This window comes from Camelina sativa, chromosome 5 (genome assembly GCF_000633955.1).
Source record: "Camelina sativa cultivar DH55 chromosome 5, Cs, whole genome shotgun sequence".
NCBI classification, from domain to species: Eukaryota; Viridiplantae; Streptophyta; class Magnoliopsida; order Brassicales; family Brassicaceae; genus Camelina; species Camelina sativa.
Window position 1 is genome coordinate 34,090,982 of NC_025689.1, and position 22,957 is coordinate 34,113,938.

Here is a 22,957-nt window from a genome sequence, read left to right on the forward strand (position 1 = left end):
GAAATGGACATACGAACTGTCATATTTTGACTATTTCTCATAAACTTAAAATATAAAGGAACTACCGTTGCCTTAATGTTATTTGCACGTGCTCCTTAGTTGTTCCCTCGTTGATTATGGTTTTTATTTCTATAGCGTTATATGAACTTTATAAAATTCTAAGTAAATCCAAATTGAGCAAAGGCATGCGATTAATTACCTTTGTAAGAATCTCTAATTAGTGATAGAAACTACATATGAAAGCAAATATTGAAGTTTTTCGTCGATATTGGGGTCTTTCTCAGTTGAGTCTCCTTTACTGCAAGCTGATGGTAGAGAAGATGGCCCTTTTGTTTTCTTGTTTATGAACCAGTGAATGTTATGAAGTCCAGTATCTATGTTGGTTCACTTTGTTTTTTTTTTTTTTCTTGAACTCTTGAAGTGTGGTTCAGTTTTTTATTCTTGTTATGTTACGTTGTACAAAATGCTAATCTTTACGTAGGTTTGAAAAGCTTTAGAAATTCGTACTTTTAATGAATAATTGAGGAATCGTAATACTAAAGTTGAAGGACTGAAGGTGACTTTTGATTGTTGTCGTTTGGTTTGGTCTTTTCTTTCCATATATTAGTAGTTGTTACGATAGCGATATGTTTACCAAGTGACCAAGAGATTAATTTTATTGAACTTCGAAACAATCTTCAATTCTTCATCTATGTACTACCAGTTTTATATATTCTAGAAACGAAGGTGATATGGGAAATGTACATCTATGTAAAGATAAATACATCACGTGAGTACGCAAACATCATCACTAATCCTCCCTTGGAAGAGAACAAATTAAACACGTACGACTGTAAGCCAGAAACTCAGTGTATGATATGTCTAAAACAATTGTTGCAAGAACAAGAAAGATTAAATTAAGTCTCCACGAACCAGTGTTGCATCATTGCGCTTGCAATGATAGAATTTGAAGAGCATAATGAAGATAATCAATCTATGAATGCAGATCAAGGATTCAGTTCCGGCTAGGAAAACATACAATTATATTGGTGACAAAATGCAAAATTGGCTCACTAACGTATAACAATCCTAAATGAATTTGTTGTTGCTTTAGCTCTTTCTTGTTCTTTTTTTTTTTTTTGGGGAAGAAATAGCTTTTTTTGTATATTCTACAAACCCTTTCATTATTTGTTATTTGTTAATGATATTCATCAAATGCAAAAAAATAATAATAATAATTCTGTGCATGCCTTATCGGTCGATACGGCTTTGAACCAGTTGGACGGTGCATGATGTTTTAAGTGTGATATATGTTTTGTTCCTTTCTTTCCATATTCGATATACAATAATGGCCAAGTAGAAATTATAAGTATTTTACTGCGATGGCTAAGTAGGAATTAACCAACAAAATATCCAAAACTCAAATAGGTGGTAGAATCTTCCAATGTTTAAGTATTTTTTTTCGTTTAAGGTATTTTCTAGTAAACAAATGTTAATACCTTCCAAGTGTGCTGGTTGTTGATGATACCAGGACAGCTGAATTGCTAGATTTAAAAACAAATCTTTGTCGTCTAATAAATGTATTCTTCCTCACTTTGGTATCTCATGACGAACTAATCAAGTAGTTAAATACTTTGCATGCACGAGATAAAGGTACGTACCTTGGTTTCATTATTAAATAAATGTGTGTATAATTATGAGTTATTTACGAAAAGACCACCGACAACAAACTAATCTTCGGATTTAGGTACTGTGGGTACTCAACTTCGGATTTAGGCACTCGACACACCGCAAAAAGTCGTTTTTGCCCTCCACTCGCTGATGTCATCCTTCATACTCTTTTTTTGGGTTTCGATATCTCTCTTTCTCTCTTCCCCCATCCTCTTCAACTTTCTCAATAGTTACAAACCAAAAATTCCAGTGTCCAACACCAACGGCGTAGGAGTCATCGATTTGGAGAATATATATAGCAGCTTTAGCGGTTTGATAAACCAGCGTCCAAGCCATATCGACACACGATTGGTAGCGATTCAGGAATTGCGATCTGGGTTATGAAGACTAGAGATTAAGTCAATAAACCGCTCGAAATAGGTTTGATATGGATGCTCTGATTTTTTTTGGTAATTTGACGGAAAGGCTTCTCAAAAATCTCGAAGATCTTGTTCGTAATTAGCTAGGGTTTTGCCACGCCTCCATAGATCAACCTGTTTCGGTTTTCCTACAGTAGTTATATCTCCTTGTATATATATGCTTAGATTTTGGATAGTTTAACTTTTTTTAGGTTTTGCTAGAATTGCTAGCTAAAAGGGGAATTAAGTCGTTTTTCTTGATTGTGATTAGTTCATAGGCAAAACAAAATACAAGATAGTTTGATGATTGTCAGTGCTTGTGATATGTTGCAAGTGCTTATTGCTTGGATTTGAGACATGTTTTGCTTGGATTTGAGACATGTTTTGCTTGGATTTGAGATGTGTTATTAAAGTTTTTTTTTCATGCTCTGTATTTTCTAATTTATGTTTGTTAATTTGCTTTTCTTTTTAAGTTTATGGATTTATTTTAATGATTGAAGGTTGTAGAAGATGAGGATGATGACTCTAATGCAGAATCCACTGAGGTTTGTACTTATCAAATCAAAGAAAGATGAGGCTTGTTTCTTCAGACTCTAGCCAATGTGAGGTTTTTTTTTAGCAATCGTACAGCTATTTAAGTCTGTTAGGTCGTTTCCTTGTTTTATTATAAAAGTCTCAAGTACTAAGATGACATATTCTTTTATTTTTATAGCTTAGGTGCGGTTAAGATGTGTTTGGATACAGAGGAAACATCTACGATTCAGAGCTTGTCCTAAGGAAGGAGCCATTCGCATGATGTGTAACTATGGCAGAGGCCGTGGGAAGGTGCTTGCTTAGGAGCTTGACAATGAAGAAATAGAGAGGAAGCTGATTAGTGTTTTGAAAGAGATGGTGAGATTGCTAAGTACTTGAAACCCATGTTTGGGTTCCTTATTTACGATCGATTAGGGTTTAGTTTTTTTTTTTTTTCAATTTTTTTAATGTATAATCTACTGTATAGTGATCGATTTGGGTTTATACGTCTTTGGTTAGGGTTCTCTATTTACTATCTATTAGGGTTTAGTATTCCTTTTTTTAATCTTCTTTATATTAGGTTCACCTTACATTAATGGTTTGAATTCATATGATGTAATTTTTTAATTTTATTAAAATTTATTGTCATGATATTGGTATTTGTTGCTAACAGAGTTGACGTCATTTAGTTAGATTCTAATTACACGGTCTTTCTCGTTTGGGGGTAAATAAGTCTGCTACAGTGACTTTTCACTTTTATTAATCCCTCTCGCTGTCCGATGCCTAAATCCGAAGTTTCATTTCTCGAAGTGCCTGTTTTGATAATAAACTCTATAATTATTAATCATAAACCTGAACCATGTGTGTTTGTCTTTTCAAATAGATTTATCTAAATGATACGATGATGAATTTTAGCTCCCCACAAGATGGCAACGTTTAAATTCTAAAATAACTATACCCAAAAAAACGAATTATACATGGAGGTAATATTGCTTATAAATAAATTGGAGTCTTCATTTTAGATATTTTTTTGGTTGAACGAGAGTAGACGAATCAGTCACATAAGTATATCATATATGTGTTGGAACTTGGAAGAGAAAACCTACATTTTACGCTTTCAAGACTTTACATCTACTGCTGCTCTCTACATATCGAATTCTGATTCTATGCAACCTTGGTTATGGGCCCTATGGCAGATTTAATAATCTAAAAAAGATCCAATTCTTTTGAGCAAACTACATGGTCAAGTCTAGGAACAATTGTTTGTTTGTTTATGTATTATAAAAAACGACTAGGTAACAACCCGCACTATGTGCGGTATTAAATAATTATTAAATATTTTTACTGTAATTTTTATTTACAAAATTGATAATATTTATCGGTAATTGGAATCTAAAATTCGATTGTGTAGTATATATATATTATAAATATATAAAAATTAAAATTTAACTCGTGAGAATTATTATAATCCTATTATATTAAGTGAGAAGTACAAATATGAAACTAACCTTAAAATGTGTAAAAAATTACATTTAATTGCCATTAGACAAATTTAATTAAGTTTAATCAATTAATTAAATAAATATAATTATTAAAAATAAAAAGCTGACAGATAAAATATAAAAAGATCTAGAAAAACAAATGAAATCTATTCAAATCAAAACTAATTTGTACTTGAAAAAAATAAAAAAAAATAAAAATTAACTATTAATATAATAAAGTTTATATAATACTTATGATTAATAAAATGCAGATTTTTTTTCTACATATGTTGTGATTTGAACTTTAAAAGAAAAGATATATTACTCAATCTATGAAAATAAAATGTGTGTTTTAAATTTTCACATTGGCAGATTGGTAAAACTAAATTTATATAGCTGATAAATTAGTAAATTTTATTTGTTCATAATTATAATATTAAAATTACTACTTCATATTTCACAAAATAATGATGCAAATACAACAAACAAACAATATAAAACTGTAATATATATAAGTCAAAATTTAAATACTATAATATTCTAAAATAATTAGTATTCAAAAAACATATATAGATTTACAGAACAATTAAAAATAAATATTATCTTAAACAAAATATTTTTTTTTAAAAATAAAAAATAATTTTTATTATTTTATTATAATTTTTTTTTTAAATGTTGACCCGTGCTTTAAGCACGGGATATTCCCTAGTATAATATGAAACAAAGAGTTCTTAAAATTCAATTTAAAGATTTTATGAAAATGTAATTAAAGAATACTGTATAATTAAGTCAAAAAAAAAGAATATAAAATTTTAAATTTGGGTGTTAATTATATTTTTGGAAAACTGATGTAAATATTATTAGAAACTAATGACAAATAAAGGAAATAGTGTCTGGAGTTTTGTGAGTGCGACATGTCAGCATTTTGTGTGAGAATGCTCTCTTTTAATATATTGGGGATTTCATAATAGTTATGCAAGGTGTATAACATTAGCCTAATCCTAAATTGTTTCTGGCCATATTTGGGTCCTTAGGCCTGAAATAAAAGTTTTAGTACATGTACATTTTAAATTCAAATGGTTAGGCTAAAAATTAGTCGAATGAAATTCATTTTAATACAAACTCAACATAGGCCCAACAGAGGCAAGTACCCGAGTGAACGATATGATATTTGTAAGTCTCTTTTGTTTTGCTCTTTTTAGGCTTTTTACCATTGAATAAGAAAGATTAATTACGATTTCATGAATTGATGTTCTCAGTATTTAAATTAGTTCAAAGTTTATAAACTTATGTAATCACTCAATTCTCCAACGTTAATCAACATGATTTAAAAGCTTTTTTTTTTTGGAACAAAAGCTTAATCGTGAAAACAGAGTAAAACATAGTTAACAACTTAACATGTAAAAATTACATAAACATGGTTTACACATATTGGAAAATTTACCTCCCTTTGAAGCTACTCGTAACGCTTAACTGGTCTGAGTTGGCCCTCGAGTGAAGTCCACCTCCGCCGCACTTCGCCACCGTCCTCACACTTTCAACCAATGCTTCGGTTTCCAAATCCTTCGCAAGAATCTCCGCCAACTGCTCCGGACTTATCACAAGCCTCACCTTCCACACTCCACAACCACCTCCTCCCCCGCCATTCATAGCCGTCGCTACCGGTGTTTTCCCGAAAGACATTCTGTACGGCGTTGATAGTTGTTCGGAAGAGTACTGTGGAGTGGTTGAGTCGGCGGAAGAAAGAGGGAGGAGGTAGTATATGTTACCGGGAAAGAGCTCTTCGCCGTGTAGAAGCGGTGGAGATGAGTGGCGAAGGCTTAAGGAGTCGTGGATGACGTGGCCGGGAAATTCGTTTGTGATGAATTCGGCTAAGATGGGAGGATGAAGCTCCATAACGCCACCGTTTGGAGTCACCACTTTTATCAACGAATCATCGTTGTCGTACAATTTTCTTGAACCACCACTGCCTTTGAATACGCAGTTACCCATTTTGTTTTTTTTTTGGTTTTTTTTTTTTCACAAGAGAAAATAATAGTAACAAGTTATTTATTGTGTGTATACGTAATGTATGGAATCCAAAGAAAACCCAAGACGGAGAAGGGTTTAAGACGAAGGTTTTCTTTGAGCATATGAAGTATCTATTATACCAAAATAAAGTATAAAGCTTTCTTACGAAGTAAAAAAAAAAAAAAATTGTGGATGGTCCACCACTTTTCTTGGTTAAAAAGGAACGAAGATCCTGTACTTGCGATAATTTATTATCATCATATTATGATTTTGGGTACTTCAGAGTAACTGGTAATATGACTACTACTCGTAGAATACTTTGGCAATATAATGTATTTTCATTTTGAAAATGCTTGGCACTTCTTATTTTTTTTTCATTTGAAGCTAACAAAGTCTTTATTTGTAGATTAATTGGCAAGGTTGTAACAAAATAGAGAAAGGTTGTCTAAAGAAAACTACAAGAAAGAAAATAAATTATTTTCACCCATTCCCTTTTAAAAAGGAAGTGATAGGGTTAATAATGTTCACGTGAGGTCAAAAAAGTTGAAAAGGCCGACAGAGACAAAAAGACTTTAATCTTAACTTTATAAAACTATGGATGGTTAATCAAAGTTGCACTTGAATTTTTACTATTTTTACATTCAGGTGAAGCCAAATTCTTAGAGAAAACCCCACGAAATTTATAAAACAATCGTTTACGTGTTAAACTATGGACCAAACAGTGTATATCTTTAAAAGATTTTCAAGATAAACAGAGTAAATCTTTGCATGTTGTTTCTAGTACTCTAATTGATTAATGTAATGTCACATAACTTGTGGATCCATGTCCTACAACAATATAACATTTTGTCTTCTTATAGTATACGGAGGATCAAAAAAGAAAGATTATGGAAAGAAGAAAGAAAAAAACAGTACCACCACCTTTCGGTGCACTCAATTACGTACCAACAATTTCTTGGCGGGTCATTATTAATTTCAAGGGTCCTGACGAGCAATGGCCCATAATATTTACATAATCACATTTTTTTTGTTTTTTTTGTATAATATTAGAGAGAGCTTTAAACCCACGATAGTGGAATATATATTATTAAGATTCCACTAGCCTACTTGTCTCTCACACTACATGCTGAAATTTATAAATACCAGCAAAGAATTATGATTTATAGAAATACAGATGAAATGTTAAATCATTTATTGTTTTTGTCATCTTTGATTTATTCTTTTTGTTCATAAACTTCAAGTGAGAAAGGAATTGATGTTTAGTTTGAGATTTTAACGTGGTTATTTTGAAAACCCTTAGCCTAAATAAACTGAATTGTTCTTTCTTTTAAACTAACTAACACTTACATAACGGATCAGACTTAACTAAGTGGTAATACGTAATGGGTCTAACGAAAAACTAAATCATGAAAATATGGTCCTGAATTAAACAAACATACATATTATCAAAAAAAAGAAAAGACACCATTAGATTTAAAGGTACTTGTGAGACTTTTCTCTCAGGCACAAATATCGAGAACCCCTTAAGCGTATTTTGCTCCGACGCCGGTAAAGCTCCGGCTTGCCGGCGTCGGGTCCTCTGTTCTCTTTCTGCTTTCTTTTCCTTGTCTTTCTTCCTTTTAAGCTTGTGTTGGTGCTTATCTCAATCAATCAGTTACGCTCAATCTCACCCTCAAGTACTCTCCCCCTGTCGGAAAGTTCTCTCATCCGCTACTCTTCCTGAGTTACACGGCGAGGGATTTCTCTGATGACCCTCACTCTGACCCAACCCCTCTCCCCATATCACCTGATGCGGCTAGTCGATCTGACGCCTCTCTCAATGTACAGATCTGAACAAACCCTCGCCTTGCCTGATTCCCTGAGCCCAGTGTGTAAGTCGACAACTCTCGGTGTTGTCGCCCTCTGGCTAAGAATCCCATGTCCGCGAGAAGCTGAGAAAACGAGGCTACTTATCCTACTCTTCAACCCCTCTCCCACCGCGAAGTCTCGGGACTCCAGATCTCTGTTGTCCATGCCCCTCCCAGTGTCCAGTGGATCCAGTCGGGAAAGCTACCTGTCAGCACGCCGCCTTTCCACCACCACCCTTTGCTCATCCGATGGTTTCCTAGGGTTCCTGTTAATGGACTCGTACCCTTTGTTAGGCCCAATAACCTCATCTCGGCCCACTACCAAAGACAACGATTCTTGCTTCCGTCTTTTGAGGCCCAGGTCTGTTCTCTCATTTACACGAACGTTTGTCCTGCATCCTTTCACACATCTTATTTGCCTGCTGCTGGAGTCTTTTTGGTCGTTGCTTACTGCGTATGTGAAGGTGCTGTTCCATTATCGATAATGCTTGTTTAGTGATAGAGTTTATCTACCTAGACCTGTTATGGAGATCCTTAAGTCAAGTTCCAGTTCTCCAGTATCAATATTTTCTGCTAGATCAAGTCGAGTTTACCTCGGTAGCAGTACGTTGGTGCTTTCAGAATTGCTTGATAAATCTGTTTGTCGAGGTCAGCTAAGTAACTTTGCCCGGATGCCTGCCTTGTATAACCATAGCTATAAATCGGATCCGATAGCTTATTTGAACCCCCTGATTAAGCCTTTTGACCCCCTGTACCACTTACCACCAGTAGATCGTTTGCTTGGGTCTGTAGAATATTTCCAGGACCAAACTGACTACAAGTTTTGTGTGGAACTCATTTACCTCCATTGCCATGAGAGGGATGACCCACCTGCTTTGTTACAGTTTGACAACCTCTCCCTGCGATCCCCGTGTATAGCTTCATCTACATCTATGAGGTTTGCTCTTCAAAGCTTAAAGTATCTCATGCGTTTGAACCCTCTTTTATTGGCGACAAAACCCTTTGAACCCTTGTACCACCCTCGGCCAGTAGATCGAAAGCTAGGGTTTGTTTTCACTTTCCAGGATCAAATCGATAATAAGCTTTGTGTGGAATTCATTTACCTCCATTGCCATGAGAGGGATGACCCACCTGCTGTGCTATGGCTTGACACCCTATACCTGCGATCCCCAAATACAGCTTCATCTACATCCTTGAGGTATGTTCTTCAATGCTTAAACTATCACATGCCCTTGACCCCTTTCAGGTTGACGAAAAAACCTTCAACCGTTCCCTCCGTGGAACACCCCTTTAAAAGCTCACCGGTATCATCTGCTAGAGCCGTACATGACCACCCGTTGGTCGAGGATTTCGTGAAGTCTAACTTCAAGGACGAATCCGCTCTGGTTCCAACAGACTTCTCAAAACCTTTTCAATGTGAAAATCCTTTTGTTAAGCTCATGGAGCCCTTATCTTTAGTTCTTTATGTCTATTTGGTTCTATGTTGTAAGAACTCAACCCTTTATGGGTTTTAATTTGAATGAAAATTCATGTTTGATCAAAAAAAAAAAAAAAAACATATTATCAAAAACCCAATCAGAAAGGGGAGGTTTCATTCGATCTATATAATACATGTGGCAAAGACCCGACGACTTAATATATATTGTTGAAAGTAATTGGACTAAAATAGTTTATGTGGGCTGGCTTGTCTGTTTCGGTATATATATATTTTTAGTAACATGAGACATTTATTAGTTATATAGTTTAGGCAGTAGATTGTTTATTCGATGACCATATATACAACGTTGATTTCATTTTATAGTGGTGGGTTCCGTGATACAAAAAAAAAAAAAAAAAAGGGAAATAGCTAACTGCTATTGACCAAGCCATGCACACATATGGAACAATATGCAAATTTCATAATTTTTTTTGGCTTATTTTGAAAATCCCTATAAAACCTTTATTAACCCTTCCCAATGTGTTTCCTCGCTTTTGATGAAGCCAGACAAATAGAGAGAAATGATGGAGAGACTTACAAAAATTGGAAGAATCAACAAATTGGTCGACCTCTAAATTCAAAGGAAGCGTGGTGAATTGTATGTTTTGGAGAATCTTAAAAATACTTCAGAAAAATGTCTGGATTTTGCTCAGAAAAACGAAAAGGCAGTGGGAATAATGATTGAAGTTGCTGAGAAATTGAAGTCTTTGGGTAAATATGGTTTGCCCATGGATGCTTCAAAAGCCATCAAGATTGGCTGGTTGGCTTTTGCCATTATGTAGGAAAGAGCAACAGTAATCAAGGTAACGAAATCCCACCAAATCTTTTGCAAATCTGCTTTTATTTGGAAAGACTAAAAAAAACATTTGCAGACAACATCTTGAAATTTTGTCTGTGTTTTTCTTGATTATATAGATCAATTTGTCAATCTATAGTAAAACTTTTATAAATAAATAATATTGGGACCATAACATTTATTAATTTATAATGATATCAATTTATCTATAAATTAATTTACATTATTAATTTATAGATATATATTTAGATTCTTAAAAATTATGTATTGAAACAATTTTAGCAAAATAAGATTAGGCTTTCAAATGTTATAAATTTTATGGTTTTATATTTGAATTTGTAATATTTAGACAAAACTATTGACAATAAATTATAAATACTATAAATCAATTCACTTATACACGTAACATACATAAATTCAATTTTTTTAAATAATAATACCATTTGTCGTATTTTAATAGCTTATAAAGCTATCAAAATAAAAATCATGCATATCTATAAATTGAAAACTTCAAAAACATTTAGCTATTTTTATGACATGTTATAAAGTATTTATATCCTTATAGTTTGAATCTACAACATAACAATTTGTTTATAGATACGCGTTCTAGAAGAAATTTCAAAATTTTATACCATATATTATTGTAATATATATATATATATATATGTGTGTAAATTTATATGATTATTAATTTATAATATTATTATGACCATATTTCACATATAAATTTTTTTTAAAAAAATATTATCTTATTATTTTATCAAATTTTGTTATTTTTTATACTGGTCTGACTTAGAACCAGCAAAAATTATTAATTTATAGAGTATTAATTTGTAGAGGTTTTACTGTAGTTTGATACATTTCAAGTACGATTAAGTTACTGTGTGACTCAAGCCACAAACCAGTTGCTTGATTTCAAAACTTCTACATTACTCACACAGAATAATAAATACGCTCTAGTCTTCTCATGAGTGTTTTCAATTTAGACATTCTTATTATTTTGTTTAGATTGTTATTGTTTTGGTTTAGACACTAATAATTGAATCTGTTTGTTATTGTTGAAGGAACTTCCAAACTTAAATGGAGAGTATTAATAAAAAACGAGAAATAGGTGAGTATTAATTTAATTACAGGCTTAAGGTGACAAAATCCCGGAGAAAACTTTAAAGATAGTTGACGCGTGAAACACACCCTGCCTGTGTGTTGTTTAGTATATACTAGTAATTTAATTAACTTAGATTCCACGTCAGCAGATACGTGAACCAGAACAACACTTTAATAATTTCCGTCTAATAACCTCGCATGCCCCATGCATCGTAGTTCACATTCTTACTCAAACTCCTTCCTCATTTTTTATGAAATTCCGAGTTGAAAAAAGAACCCAAATGGTTTCACATTCAAACTAACCGGGTTTTTCTATAAATCTACTGCCACAGTTTATATACCACCGACCCAAAACTAAATTATGTGCAATCGAATCGAATATACTAGATTTTTCCAAGGACAACGTACGTTTTTAAATAGATCAAGTCATCAAGAGGATATTTGGTTATACATAGTTAACTGTGTATTGCTGCTTTCATTTCAAAAAGGTTATCACAAACCAAACCAAATATTCAAACCGGATCGAACCAAACTAAATCATTTTCCTCGGCTTTCGTTTGGACATACCTTGACGGCAAAACCGAAATACCCAACCCGAACAATAGGAAAACCAAATTGCACACGCCTATATATAAAACGCCCACGCCTATATATAAAATGCCTAACAATCTCAGTCTCTTTCTATAGTCCTATATATATATATAAACGAGTCATATATACACGCATCATTTATTGCAAGCACTTGAAAAACAAGGAAGATCAAGAAATGGGGAATTTTCTTAGGAGAAGCTGCGCTGTACATCCGGCTTCAGGCGACGGAGGAAGAGAAAGACACGTGGAGGAGTCGCCGCAACAACGTAGAAGCACTGTACGGGTTAAAGTGAGGATGAGAAGAGATCAATTGGAAGAGCTTATGTATTTGGCACGTCGTGGTGATCAATCAAACGACGGTGGTAAGATTGGTTTCTTGATTCTTAAAGAATGCATGGAAGGTCGCTTGCCGGCAAGGGTTCTTGGCTCTAATGACGATGTTCCGTCGCAACGGCGTGGAAATTACTTAGTGTCTCGAAGATTGGATTCCATCACTGAGGAATAATATTATATATGTGTCTTCTATACTGTAAAAGTTTAGATAAACGACACTTTGATAACGTTTCTAGATCGTTTTCAATATTTGGTTTTTTTGTTGGTTAAAGCATATTATCTCATGCACAAAACTTAGGCTAAAGAAAAGGAAAAAAAAACAAAAAAAAAAAAAGAGAAGCAAAAAGGTAGTGTGTTGTGTCATGCATTTAAAGATCGATTTACATGTAAATTACAATAAGTTTTAAAAATTTGTTAACGAATATATAAGAGTTATTATATATTACATAAAATACAAATTCTTCATTATGCTCGAAAAACTTAGTTATCACTTATCAGACAAGTTAAATTCGATTGCGCTTTAGCTAGCACCACATATATCTGAATATCTCAAAAAGGTAAACTTACAGAAAATTTTCAAATCTAATCGACAACTTCATATATTTATTTCATCTTTTCAAAAAAGACCCTGATCAACCCATCAAATCCGATCCACTTAAGTCACCGGAATGTATTTAAGTTTTTTACGTCTGTCTGGTCACGCATGGTTGCTCATTCATAGTTACGGTGTGACACTTAAAGAACTCCACCAACATATCTCGCGTTCAAAATTATCCATTTCTTTTACCAATTTAAAATAGAATTACGATGATGTAAATTCTTTGAATTTTAACTATGATTATGTTATCGTTCTGTTTTTTTTTTTTAAGTTTTACATACCTACAATTTGTTTAAAATTTCGAGTATGTATTTATCATGCTTTGTATCGATATCTTTTAAGAAATTTTAGACGAAAAAAGCAATTCCGTTACGCAAAGCCTAGGTGTAAATAATGCTATTAAACTGTTTGTCTGTTGCATCACCCAATGGAAAAATATATTGTTTTTGTACTTTTAGTCTTTTAAATAAAACCAACGTTAACTATCCCATCTATGTAAGTCTTAATTTCGGAATTTGGTTATGTGAACTCAACTTCGAAGTGTTCAGAAAAAACAACGATTACATTATTTATCAATGTTTACAAGCAGGTTTTAGTTAGATATAATTGATTATTAAAAGTTTGGTTTGTAGTTTGATAGAACACAGGAGTTGAGTTCACATAACATCGATAAGTAATCTAAACGTTTTCTTTGCATTTTTCAAAAATTGTCAAAGTCAAAGTTAGAGACCGTCTAGAAAGACCAAAATAATTTAGCAGCAGCCGCAGTTATTCTTTCTGTATATCCACCCTCCTCAGCCCAGCATTTATAATTAGCCCATCATACAACTTTCAAATGGGCCTGTTTAAGAAAACAATAATGATGAAAATCATACAGCTAGATTCGTTTTCGTTGGGAAAAACAAACAATTTCGTGGCTTTTGTCTCCAGATTCTTTCCACTCTCGATGTGATGATATCAAGAATTGGTCTACATCAGAATCTGATGTCGCTTGGATTTCGTCATTGTTACATTTGGCTTTCACTTAAATATGCATTTTATAATGCTTCTACGCATGATTATGGGTTTGACTCTTTGTTTTGGTGTCAATATGTTGTCATATTCATTAACTTCATGGGGTTTAAATTAACTATAATTAATTATTAGTCTTCTCTGTTCTTCGTATGCTGTAATGTGAAATATTGTTTTGCTCGCATCCTGGTGTAGTTGTGGGATGCATGTCCTTGTTATACTTCTCTGTTTTCCCCAACCTTTAAATATATACTTCATGTTTCAAACTCTAAACCTCAGTCTTGCTTTGTTGTAAGGTAAACAAATCTATATACTGTATTCATAGAATTGCGTATAGTTCATTAATTCTAGCTCTAAAGTTACTTTTTTTTTCTAATGCTGCAGATGGACTCAAGAAGAAGTAAAGTCTGTGGTGAAACAGCTTGTGGGTTTTCAACTTCTCCAAGTGATGCTAAGGAACGAGCTGTTTCGATGCGAAAGCTCTGTTGCGTTGCGGTGTTAGGTCTCTTGTTCATGAGCATAGAAGTTGTTGGTGGCATTAAGGCTAATAGTTTGGCTATACTAACAGATGCAGCTCATTTGCTCACTGATGTTGGTGCTTTTGCCATCTCTATGCTCTCCTTATGGGCTTCTTCTTGGGAAGCGAATCCACGACAGAGTTACGGCTTCTTCAGGATTGAGATTTTGGGTGCTCTTGTCTCAATCCAGCTCATTTGGTTACTCACTGGGGTTTTGGTCTATGAAGCCGTGACTAGACTCGTTCAAGAGACTAATGATGATGTTGATGGTTTCTTTATGGTTCTCGTTGCTTCTTTTGGTTTCGTTGTAAACATCATAATGATTTTTGTGCTTGGACATGATCATGGCCATGGTCATAGTCATACTCATGATCATGGTCATACTCATACTCATGTGCATGGCCATAGTCATGATCATAGTCATAGTCATAGTCATGGTCATGGTCATGGTCATGGTGATGGGGGAAAAGCTGAGCTATTACTGGAGAAATCAAAGAAAGGGAGGAACATTAATGTGCAAGGGGCTTATCTTCATGTTCTTGGGGATTTAATCCAGAGCATTGGGGTGATGATTGGAGGGGGTCTGATTTGGTATGAACCTAAATGGAAAGTAATTGACTTGATCTGCACGTTAGTCTTTTCGGCTATTGTTTTAGGGACGACCATTAAGATGATTCGAAGCATACTTGAGGTTTTAATGGAGAGCACACCGAGAGAGATCGATGCGAAGCTACTCGAAAAGGGATTGATGCAAATTGAAGAAGTGGTTGGTGTTCATGAGCTGCATATTTGGGCAATTACGGTTGGAAAAGCTCTGGTTTCTTGTCATGTCAGGATTAGACCAGAAGCTGATGATGATATGGTTCTTAACAAAGTGATCGATTACATATGGAAAGAGTTCCATATCAGTCACGTTACGATACAAATCGAGCGTTAAAACAACAAAAGGGGTTCATTTCTCTGGTTTCCTGTCATTTTCATGATCGAAGTTCAATCTTTTTTCGCTTTCTCGTGTGCTATCCCATTACATTGTTGTGACATATGCCATTGTTTTTTTGTTTATGAATAAGTTTCTTTTTGTCCTGTCTTAAAAAAAGTAATTAAAAGGACAACTTTGTTTGAGATTAGGGATTTGTGTTAGAATCAGAATCTGTAGGGTTTATATTATCTTTGATAATATAATAACCTACCAAAAAAAGAGTGGGGCATCTCTGTCCTGAGAGCAAGTAACCATAGCTCGTGTGTGACTGTTAACAACCATATCCGATCCAGTACACAATTGATAACAAATGATCCAAACTTTCTTTGGAGTTTTAATTTGTTGATAAGGTTTCTAAGGTCTTCGTTAAGTATGCAAAGGCCGAATGTTTTGTTTCTTTGTTCAAGTTTTGTGAGACCGGGTATGGAGTTACCTGTTTGGAGTGAGATTGTAGACATACTGGGACATTTCATAGGACAAACACTGTTTAATGCCGTAGCAGCCAAGGCATTTTAATAGATAAGACTTTTATTGTTTAATATCTTTAGAGTCAACCTTATAATGTAATCAAGCTATTAGATATGTATTGGTTGCATTTGCAAAGTAAAAGACAAAACTATCACAGTTTGGAAACCTCTACATCTATTAAAACGCTCTTAATTGGTGTAAATCATTAGAACATGATGGATGCATGCAGCATCGTTTCCGTATAAAGTTTAGCTTTTTTGAGCCTTGAAGAAAAAGGAATGGTGTGTGGTGGTGTAATGTATGATATGCTATGGGAATAGTGAAGAAAGAATGATTGAGACATCATGAGAAAGATGACACAAACCCAAAGGAAGCTCTCTTACCCATGACATGTCTCTTTTTACCTTCTTCTTCTGTGTAAATTTAGAATTGTCCCCACAAAGTCTGTCTCCACTTCAAGACAAAACTGCCTCCACCAATAATCTCTTCTTTGCTCTGCTCAGCCTCACCAACTCTTACAGTACCCAAAATACATCTATTTTCTTACCTCTCTGTTATTTTTTACAGCTCCTCTGTTTCCCACTCTATTCAATAGGTTACTAAAGGACTCACTGTTCTATATAAAGCTAACAGTTACAATTCCAGAAAAGCTCAGAATCAGAAAATAGTACCTGAGTTTCCTCTTCTGCCTCTTTGGTGATTCTTAGCATTTATTATCACTCACTCGTTCGTCCTGTGCTCATTACATTACATAACAAACAAGAGCTCTCAAAAATGGAGAGGTTTCAAGGACACATCAACCCCTGTGTATGTATCTTTTGCTCAATTTAGAAAGCTTTTTTACTCTCTTTCTTCAATCTTCTCTCTTCCCTTGAATCATTTTTTCTATACTCAGAGACATAGACTTGCATTTACTCATTCCAACTTAGTCCAGATACTGCATTTAATGCTTTTTTTTGTTTGTTCTTTAGAAAACAATAACAATTCTGCAATCATTTTTGTTTCCCCTAAAACATTCCATTTTCCCTTCTACTTTTGTTTATCACTGTCCTAACCCACACCAAGTCTCAAACAAACCCACAGTAGAGCTAAATTACACTTCTTTTTCATTCATATGCGCCCCTCATTCCCCGGTGTCTCTTGCAGTTTTCGGATGTGAGAAGCCTAGAAGTTCAAGGATTTGCAGAGGCTCAAAGCATTGCCATTAAAGAAGAGGAAGAAAGCTTACAAGATACAGTTCCATTCCTACAGATGCTGCAAAGTGAAGACCCCTCATCGTTTTTTACAATCAAAGAGCCAAACTTTCTAACGCTATTGTCGTCTCTTCAAACCGTCAAAGAGCCTTGGGAACTCGAACACTATCCGGAGTTTCATTCACCCGTTCGCTTCCCGATTTCAGCATCATCCATGGAAGGAACCAGTCAAGCTTTGTCAAGCCAAGAACTTTTCTTAAGCCAAGCAAACATGACACTCCCTTCTTCTACATCATCACCACTCACTGCAAATTCAAGACGAAAGCGCAAAACCAACAACTTGCTCCCACAAGAAATGACTCGAGAAAAGAGAAAGAGGAGGAAGACCAAACCAAGTAAAAACATTGAAGAGATTGAGAATCAAAGAATAAACCACATTGCTGTTGAACGAAACCGACGGCGTCAAATGAACGAACATATCAGCTCCCTCCGTGCCCTTCTCCCACCTTCCTACATCCAACGAGTAAATAACACAAAATACCAAAAAAAAGTTTCAACCTTTAATCGTCAAAAACAATATCACAAAAGACTTAATTTGTCATTGCAGGGAGACCAAGCGTCTATAGTAGGAGGAGCTATAAACTACGTGAAGGTCCTCGAGCAAATCATACAATCGCTTGAAACGCAAAAGAGAAACAGTGAGGGAAACGCGAGTAATCATCATCTATCAGGCATTTCGTCGAACGAGTTGTGGACGACTCGAAAAGATCAAAGTTGCATCCCCAAAGTCGAAGCTACAGTGATACAAAACCACGTCAGCTTAAAAGTTGAATGTCTGAAGAAACAAGGACAACTTCTTAAAGGAATCGTTTCACTCGAAAAGCTTAGACTCACTGTTCTTCATCTCAATATCGCATCTTCGTCTCACTCCTCTGTTTCTTATTCCTTCCAACTCAAGGTAACCATTTCTTTTATTTACTTTGATTAACCCAAATCGAAAAATCCTATCTTTAATATGAAAAATTCGATTTTGTTGGAACAGATGGAGGATGAGTGCGAGTTAGAATCGGCCGACGAGATTACGGCGGCGGTGCATCAGAATTTCGATATTCCGATGATTTGATTTAAACACATAAAATTCCAAAAAAAGAAGATAAAACAGCTAACAAAATTGTAGTATCTTTTTTTATCATTTAAAAAAGAATAAAAAGTTCGTTTTTTTTTTTGTTCTTTCGTTTTCTGACTGACGGAATTAAATTCTGTGTTGGCCGCATATTACTTGGACTCTTCGATCATGATTTTGTGATGAGATTTGGGTCCTATTTGCTTGACCTTATTATTATATGATAATTTCATCAATTATGGTTTTGACTTTTGTCTCTATTTTAAGGGTTGACTTGACACGATCATTGTCAATAATAGTATCCTATAGTCTCTATAGTTATGAGCCTAACTAAATCCCATACAGTTCAATTAGGCTTAAACGAACGCATCAAGGTAGAAACAGAATTGGCACTCTAGTCTTGGCACCAACAAGTTTGCATTTGTTTTTGGTATTTTAAGCTGTATTATTGATATTTGGCACTATACAATGGGGGGGGGAGGCAAATACTTTTTTGGTCACAGCATCATCAAATATAGAGTAAGTAACCGTTTTGAAATTTTCAAGGGAAAACAAGGGGAACCCAAATTGTTATTATAGATTTGTTGACTTATGCGAGAGCCACCAAAGTTTTTGTTATGTACAAATGCCCGCGGCCGAGTTTCGCTAAAGATGCGACCGACGATGCTGCAAGTTAGAGATGTAGTAGAGAATCCTCTTCTTGTCGTCAGGGGTTAATGAGAAAGGAGGGTTTAGAGATAGGGTCACTGCTTCCTCGATTATAAAGGAGAGTAGAAGAATTGCTTTCTTGTATAATGTTGCTGCACTTTCTTTGTTACTCAAATACTCTTCAGCCTGAAAAAAAACAAACCAACATGGATCAACACACAAAAGTATCATCAGTTCAGAATTTTTGAGACAAAAGGTGGAAGCTTTTCACAAAAGTTTCTCAGACTTTAGAACAGAATGGCTTTTAAAGTCAAAAAGGTGTCATTTTTTCACAAAAGCTTCAGACTTCAGAACTAAATGTTCATCTTTAATACTTACCCCACCACTCTTGCCGTATGCTAGAGCCCTCTCGTATATTGTTTCCATGGCGTCAGGCATATGAGTGGCAGCTGCAATGAAGCGAAGGAGATGCCTTCAAGTAATAGCAAAGAAAGTATAACAGAGAATCGGTTGGTTAGGTACTAACCACTTGTTTCGTTTAGTTGTTTTGATGTATTCTCGGCTTGGTTAAAAGCTGTAACAAACTCTTGTGTCACCCAAGTTTTAGCTGGTGTAGGTGAATTTAAATCTGGAATTGAAGTCTCAGGAGCTGTGGTTGTATCTGGGTTCACTCTGTTCTCTCCTCCAACGGATAACATCCAAGAATCGCATATCTCTAAGGCTTTTCGCCAGACAGCTAAAACGACAAGAGTAACAGCAAAAGATTCCTTTACCTGTCCTGTGTTGCCCTGTATGCAACGGTGTTATAGAAGCTCTAGTAATGTTAGAATCATTTAAGACACGAGAATTTAGAAGTTCTAGTTACCATCTCGCGAGCTAGTTCTGTAAGCACTTGTGCATAGTGATGCAAAACTTGGAGCTTAGTCGGAGGATGGACAATTGTTAAGCGTTGAACCTCTGTTAACAGATATGATCCACTTGCTGGTCGTGGAACAGACACATCCGATAATGGTCTCTGTGCTTCAAGTGAACTCGATGTAACTTTTTCATTCCTGTGTAAGAAATTAGGTAACCCGGAATCTTGCAATGATGTGTCGAAACAATCTGATGAACCTTCCAGAGAGGCAGAAGGACGGTTTACAAGAACATACTCTCTCTCTATGAGCTCAAGTGAGTCTACAACTGCACGAAAGACAAAAGCAAGATGATTCTGAGTGATATGAACTTATAGAAAGCAACAAAGATCAGACACAACATGCGAATAACAAACCTCCAAATTGGTTTGATGAGCATTGTCCTTCAGTGTCTTTTCTAGTCTTCTCAAAAGAGAGATGTGGCATTAAAATTTGAGAATTTGAGGCACTAGAGGAACTCCCATGTCTGTATACATTCTCTGCACTTGATTTGAAACGGTTTGTACTAATCGGTTGTGCGGAGGGCAAAGATGATTTCCCCGTAGAGGTAGTAGTATCAGAACGCTCAACATCTGGCACTTGTCTAACAACATTTGGTATGACAGATTAAGCAGAGAAAGTTTAAAGCTTTTTGACAATTTGGTCAAAATTTCGAGACATTACCTTGGCTCTCGAAGGAACATGTGAGTAAAGAACTCTCGGAATGTCAAGCGTTCAACTGCAGTCAAAAGACCAGATTTTTCCAAGTAAACTTTGAGTTGTGACTTGATTGATAAAAAAGAAAAAAGTAGACAAAAAGAGAATCCTATAACCATACTTGGGTTTCGGCGGAGAAGGCTTCTGCACAGATCAACACAATCTGGATGAATCTCATTTAAAGCATCTTTAGGAAATTTCAACTCAGTGTCTCTCACAATATTATGAAAAAGCTGTAAAGATCAGACACCAAAGAATAGTTAAAGTTCACTATAAGTTCACATTACGAGACAATTCAATCGATTTAGGCTAACCAAACCTGGATGTGATTATTTCCATCAAAAGGTGGTTTCCCAGTAACAAGTTGAAACAAAATTGCACCGGCACTCCATAGATCAGCCTGAAACATCCATGACACAAGAAAATAATGAGAAGAAACAAAAAAAAAATTATCAAATTGTGGAAGTTTCTTCACTTTCCTTACCTTAGCATCATACTTTTGGTTCCGGATAATTTCTGGAGCCATATACAATGGAGAACCACAAAATGTCTCAGCCATGCTCTCTGGTGTTAAAGACCTACCAAAATAAAAAAAAAACAACATACCAAAATGGTGAATATATCACCAAACTAACACCTTTTTATTTTCTGAGACATAAAATCTAAATCTTACCTTGCAAAACCAAAATCTCCTATCTTTAGGAGCGGAGTTACTTCCTTGGAAGATAAAAGTAAATTCTGAAAGAAGAACAGAACACAATGATTAAATTACTCTGTTTTTTACAAAATCCAATCATCAAACTACGATATAAGAGAGAGTTTATAAGTTAAACCTGAGGCTTTAAATCACGGTGAATAAAATGCTTCTCTTGAAGTACTTGTAACCCTAAAGCTACAATAACACACAACACAAGAAACAGAGATTCAAACATCAATAAAACAAAAACAATTCCAAATTACACAAACATGAAAAAAAAAAGCAGATAACTTTTTGTTTTACCCAATTGCCTCATAAAATGTTTAGCAACAGCTTCAGGTACTTTCCCATGACGATTGATGTAACCAGCAAGATCACCTCCACTACAATACTCCAACACAAGAAAGATCCTATCTCCAGTCTACACAAAAATACAACAATCTCACAATTATAATCCCCAGATGATTGATTCAGTCTTACACTAGAGAGATCAGGATCAAACCTCGATAGCTTCGTAGAATCGGATGATGTTAGGATGATCGATAGTACTAAGGATCGAAATCTCTTTAAGAAGGTTATCTCTAACTTTAGGGCTAAGAAGTTTCTTATCAATCTCTTTGACGGCGACTTCTAAACCAGAAGATCGATGCTTCGCTAACCAAACCACAGCGAATGAACCGGACCCAATTCTTGGGCCAAGTTCGTAGTCACCCACAAGTCGCGCCGCCGACTCCATCCCCCGGTGGGTTTTGAATTGACCCGTTTAGACTTCCGGATCCTTACTTGAATCAACCTCCATTGTTTCTATTACTACTAAACCCTCTCGGAAACCAAAACAGTGGGCAACGAAAGAAAAAAAAAAACAGAGAAAAATCGAAACTTTGTTTTTTTTTGCTTTTCCGGATTAAAGAACAGCGGAACTGTTTTTGTTTAACGAGAGAGATAGAGAGAGACGATGTGAGATTTTTTTTTTATATACAGTAAAGCAATCAACTTTATTTTCTCTTTTTTTTTGTTACTTTTTTTTTTTTATGTGTTTGTGTGTATAGAGAAGATTGAGATTTGTTGGGTTTAGCTTATGAGAGTTTCTTACTTGTAGTCCAGAAGAAACCTTTTGAAATTGACGTCTTGAATACCAAAAAATTCCACAAAGAAAAACAATACGTAGGGAAATATCTCAGAATATTACCTTTTTTTTTTTTTTTAATATATCCTTACCTTATAAAATTTGTTTTCAAAATATGATATCTAGCAAAACTATAGCTTTAACATAACAAAATTTCTATTGATAAACTTTTAAGTTAGTTACTTTTAGTTTCAACAAAATATGGTTCTTTTTTTTTTTGTGACTTATTTTTGTTAGTTTTGATCATTTATATGAACATGTTAGAGATTCTATGAATATCTCTTTAGAACATTTCAAGATTCTATGGACTTCTCATTTTATAAATTTTAATTGTTGAATGTGTCATCAGAGTCCAAGATAATCTTTATCTTTACATCAGTATTGTCAAAAAATTGTAGTAACAATATTGATATTTATAATTTTTAAGGATATGCTATGGAAATTATTTAAAATGAGGCTCTGATTGGGAGAGACTTTTAAGACTTTAAAATTAATTTAAAGTTTTAAAAGCCAAAATTTTACCAATCATACTTTTACTGCTTTATTATTTTTAAAAGTCTTAAAAGTCTAACTGCCCACTTTTTTAGTTTGTATGTACAAAATTTTAAAGTTACAAATATGAGACTTTTTTTGCTGTAAAAAATAAATAATAATAAAACTGTTGTTATTTTTCTCTTTCTTATTATTCATGATGATTAAAACATTCATTTTCAATCTATGTATAATTTATCACAAATATATTATAATTCATTAAAAATAGATTTTTTATTTCTGTTATTTTGAGAT

At 34.5% G+C, this 22,957-nt stretch overlaps 5 protein-coding genes and 1 long non-coding RNA gene across 6 annotated transcripts; 4 read left to right on the plus strand and 2 right to left on the minus strand.

Annotated features, from left to right (window-relative positions):
* LOC104788499 lies at positions 1,809-3,214 on the plus strand. The gene is made up of 3 exons (XR_768310.2): positions 1,809-2,070; positions 2,549-2,650; positions 2,761-3,214. It is a non-coding gene; the product is annotated as an uncharacterized LOC104788499 (long non-coding RNA).
* On the minus strand, positions 3,276-6,147 carry LOC104788500. Its single transcript, XM_010514270.1, has 2 exons — positions 5,487-6,147; positions 3,276-3,374 (listed from the first exon to the last, which is right to left on the minus strand). Exons 1-2 carry the CDS (start codon positions 6,032-6,034, stop codon positions 3,359-3,361), a joined length of 564 nt encoding a protein of 187 aa, XP_010512572.1. The 5' UTR covers positions 6,035-6,147; the 3' UTR covers positions 3,276-3,358.
* On the plus strand, positions 11,933-12,435 carry LOC104788501. The gene has a single exon (XM_010514271.2). The coding sequence runs from the start codon at positions 12,043-12,045 to the stop codon at positions 12,370-12,372; it is 330 nt and encodes a 109-aa protein (XP_010512573.1). The 5' UTR covers positions 11,933-12,042; the 3' UTR covers positions 12,373-12,435.
* Positions 13,959-15,395, plus strand: LOC104788502 (metal tolerance protein A1). The gene is made up of 2 exons (XM_010514272.2): positions 13,959-14,105; positions 14,194-15,395. Exon 2 carries the CDS (start codon positions 14,194-14,196, stop codon positions 15,262-15,264), a length of 1,071 nt encoding a protein of 356 aa, XP_010512574.1. The 5' UTR covers positions 13,959-14,105; the 3' UTR covers positions 15,265-15,395.
* Positions 16,131-18,338, plus strand: LOC104788503 (transcription factor bHLH67). Its single transcript, XM_010514273.2, has 4 exons — positions 16,131-16,581; positions 16,921-17,490; positions 17,575-17,925; positions 18,010-18,338. The coding sequence occupies exons 1-4, from the start codon at positions 16,549-16,551 to the stop codon at positions 18,088-18,090; spliced, it is 1,035 nt and encodes a 344-aa protein (XP_010512575.1). The 5' UTR covers positions 16,131-16,548; the 3' UTR covers positions 18,091-18,338.
* Positions 18,606-22,052, minus strand: LOC104788504 (serine/threonine-protein kinase ATG1a). Its single transcript, XM_010514274.2, has 13 exons — positions 21,548-22,052; positions 21,349-21,466; positions 21,182-21,240; positions 21,022-21,086; positions 20,833-20,926; positions 20,668-20,748; positions 20,470-20,581; positions 20,316-20,370; positions 20,009-20,235; positions 19,604-19,920; positions 19,265-19,526; positions 19,117-19,187; positions 18,606-18,924 (listed from the first exon to the last, which is right to left on the minus strand). The coding sequence occupies exons 1-13, from the start codon at positions 21,779-21,781 to the stop codon at positions 18,736-18,738; spliced, it is 1,884 nt and encodes a 627-aa protein (XP_010512576.1). The 5' UTR covers positions 21,782-22,052; the 3' UTR covers positions 18,606-18,735.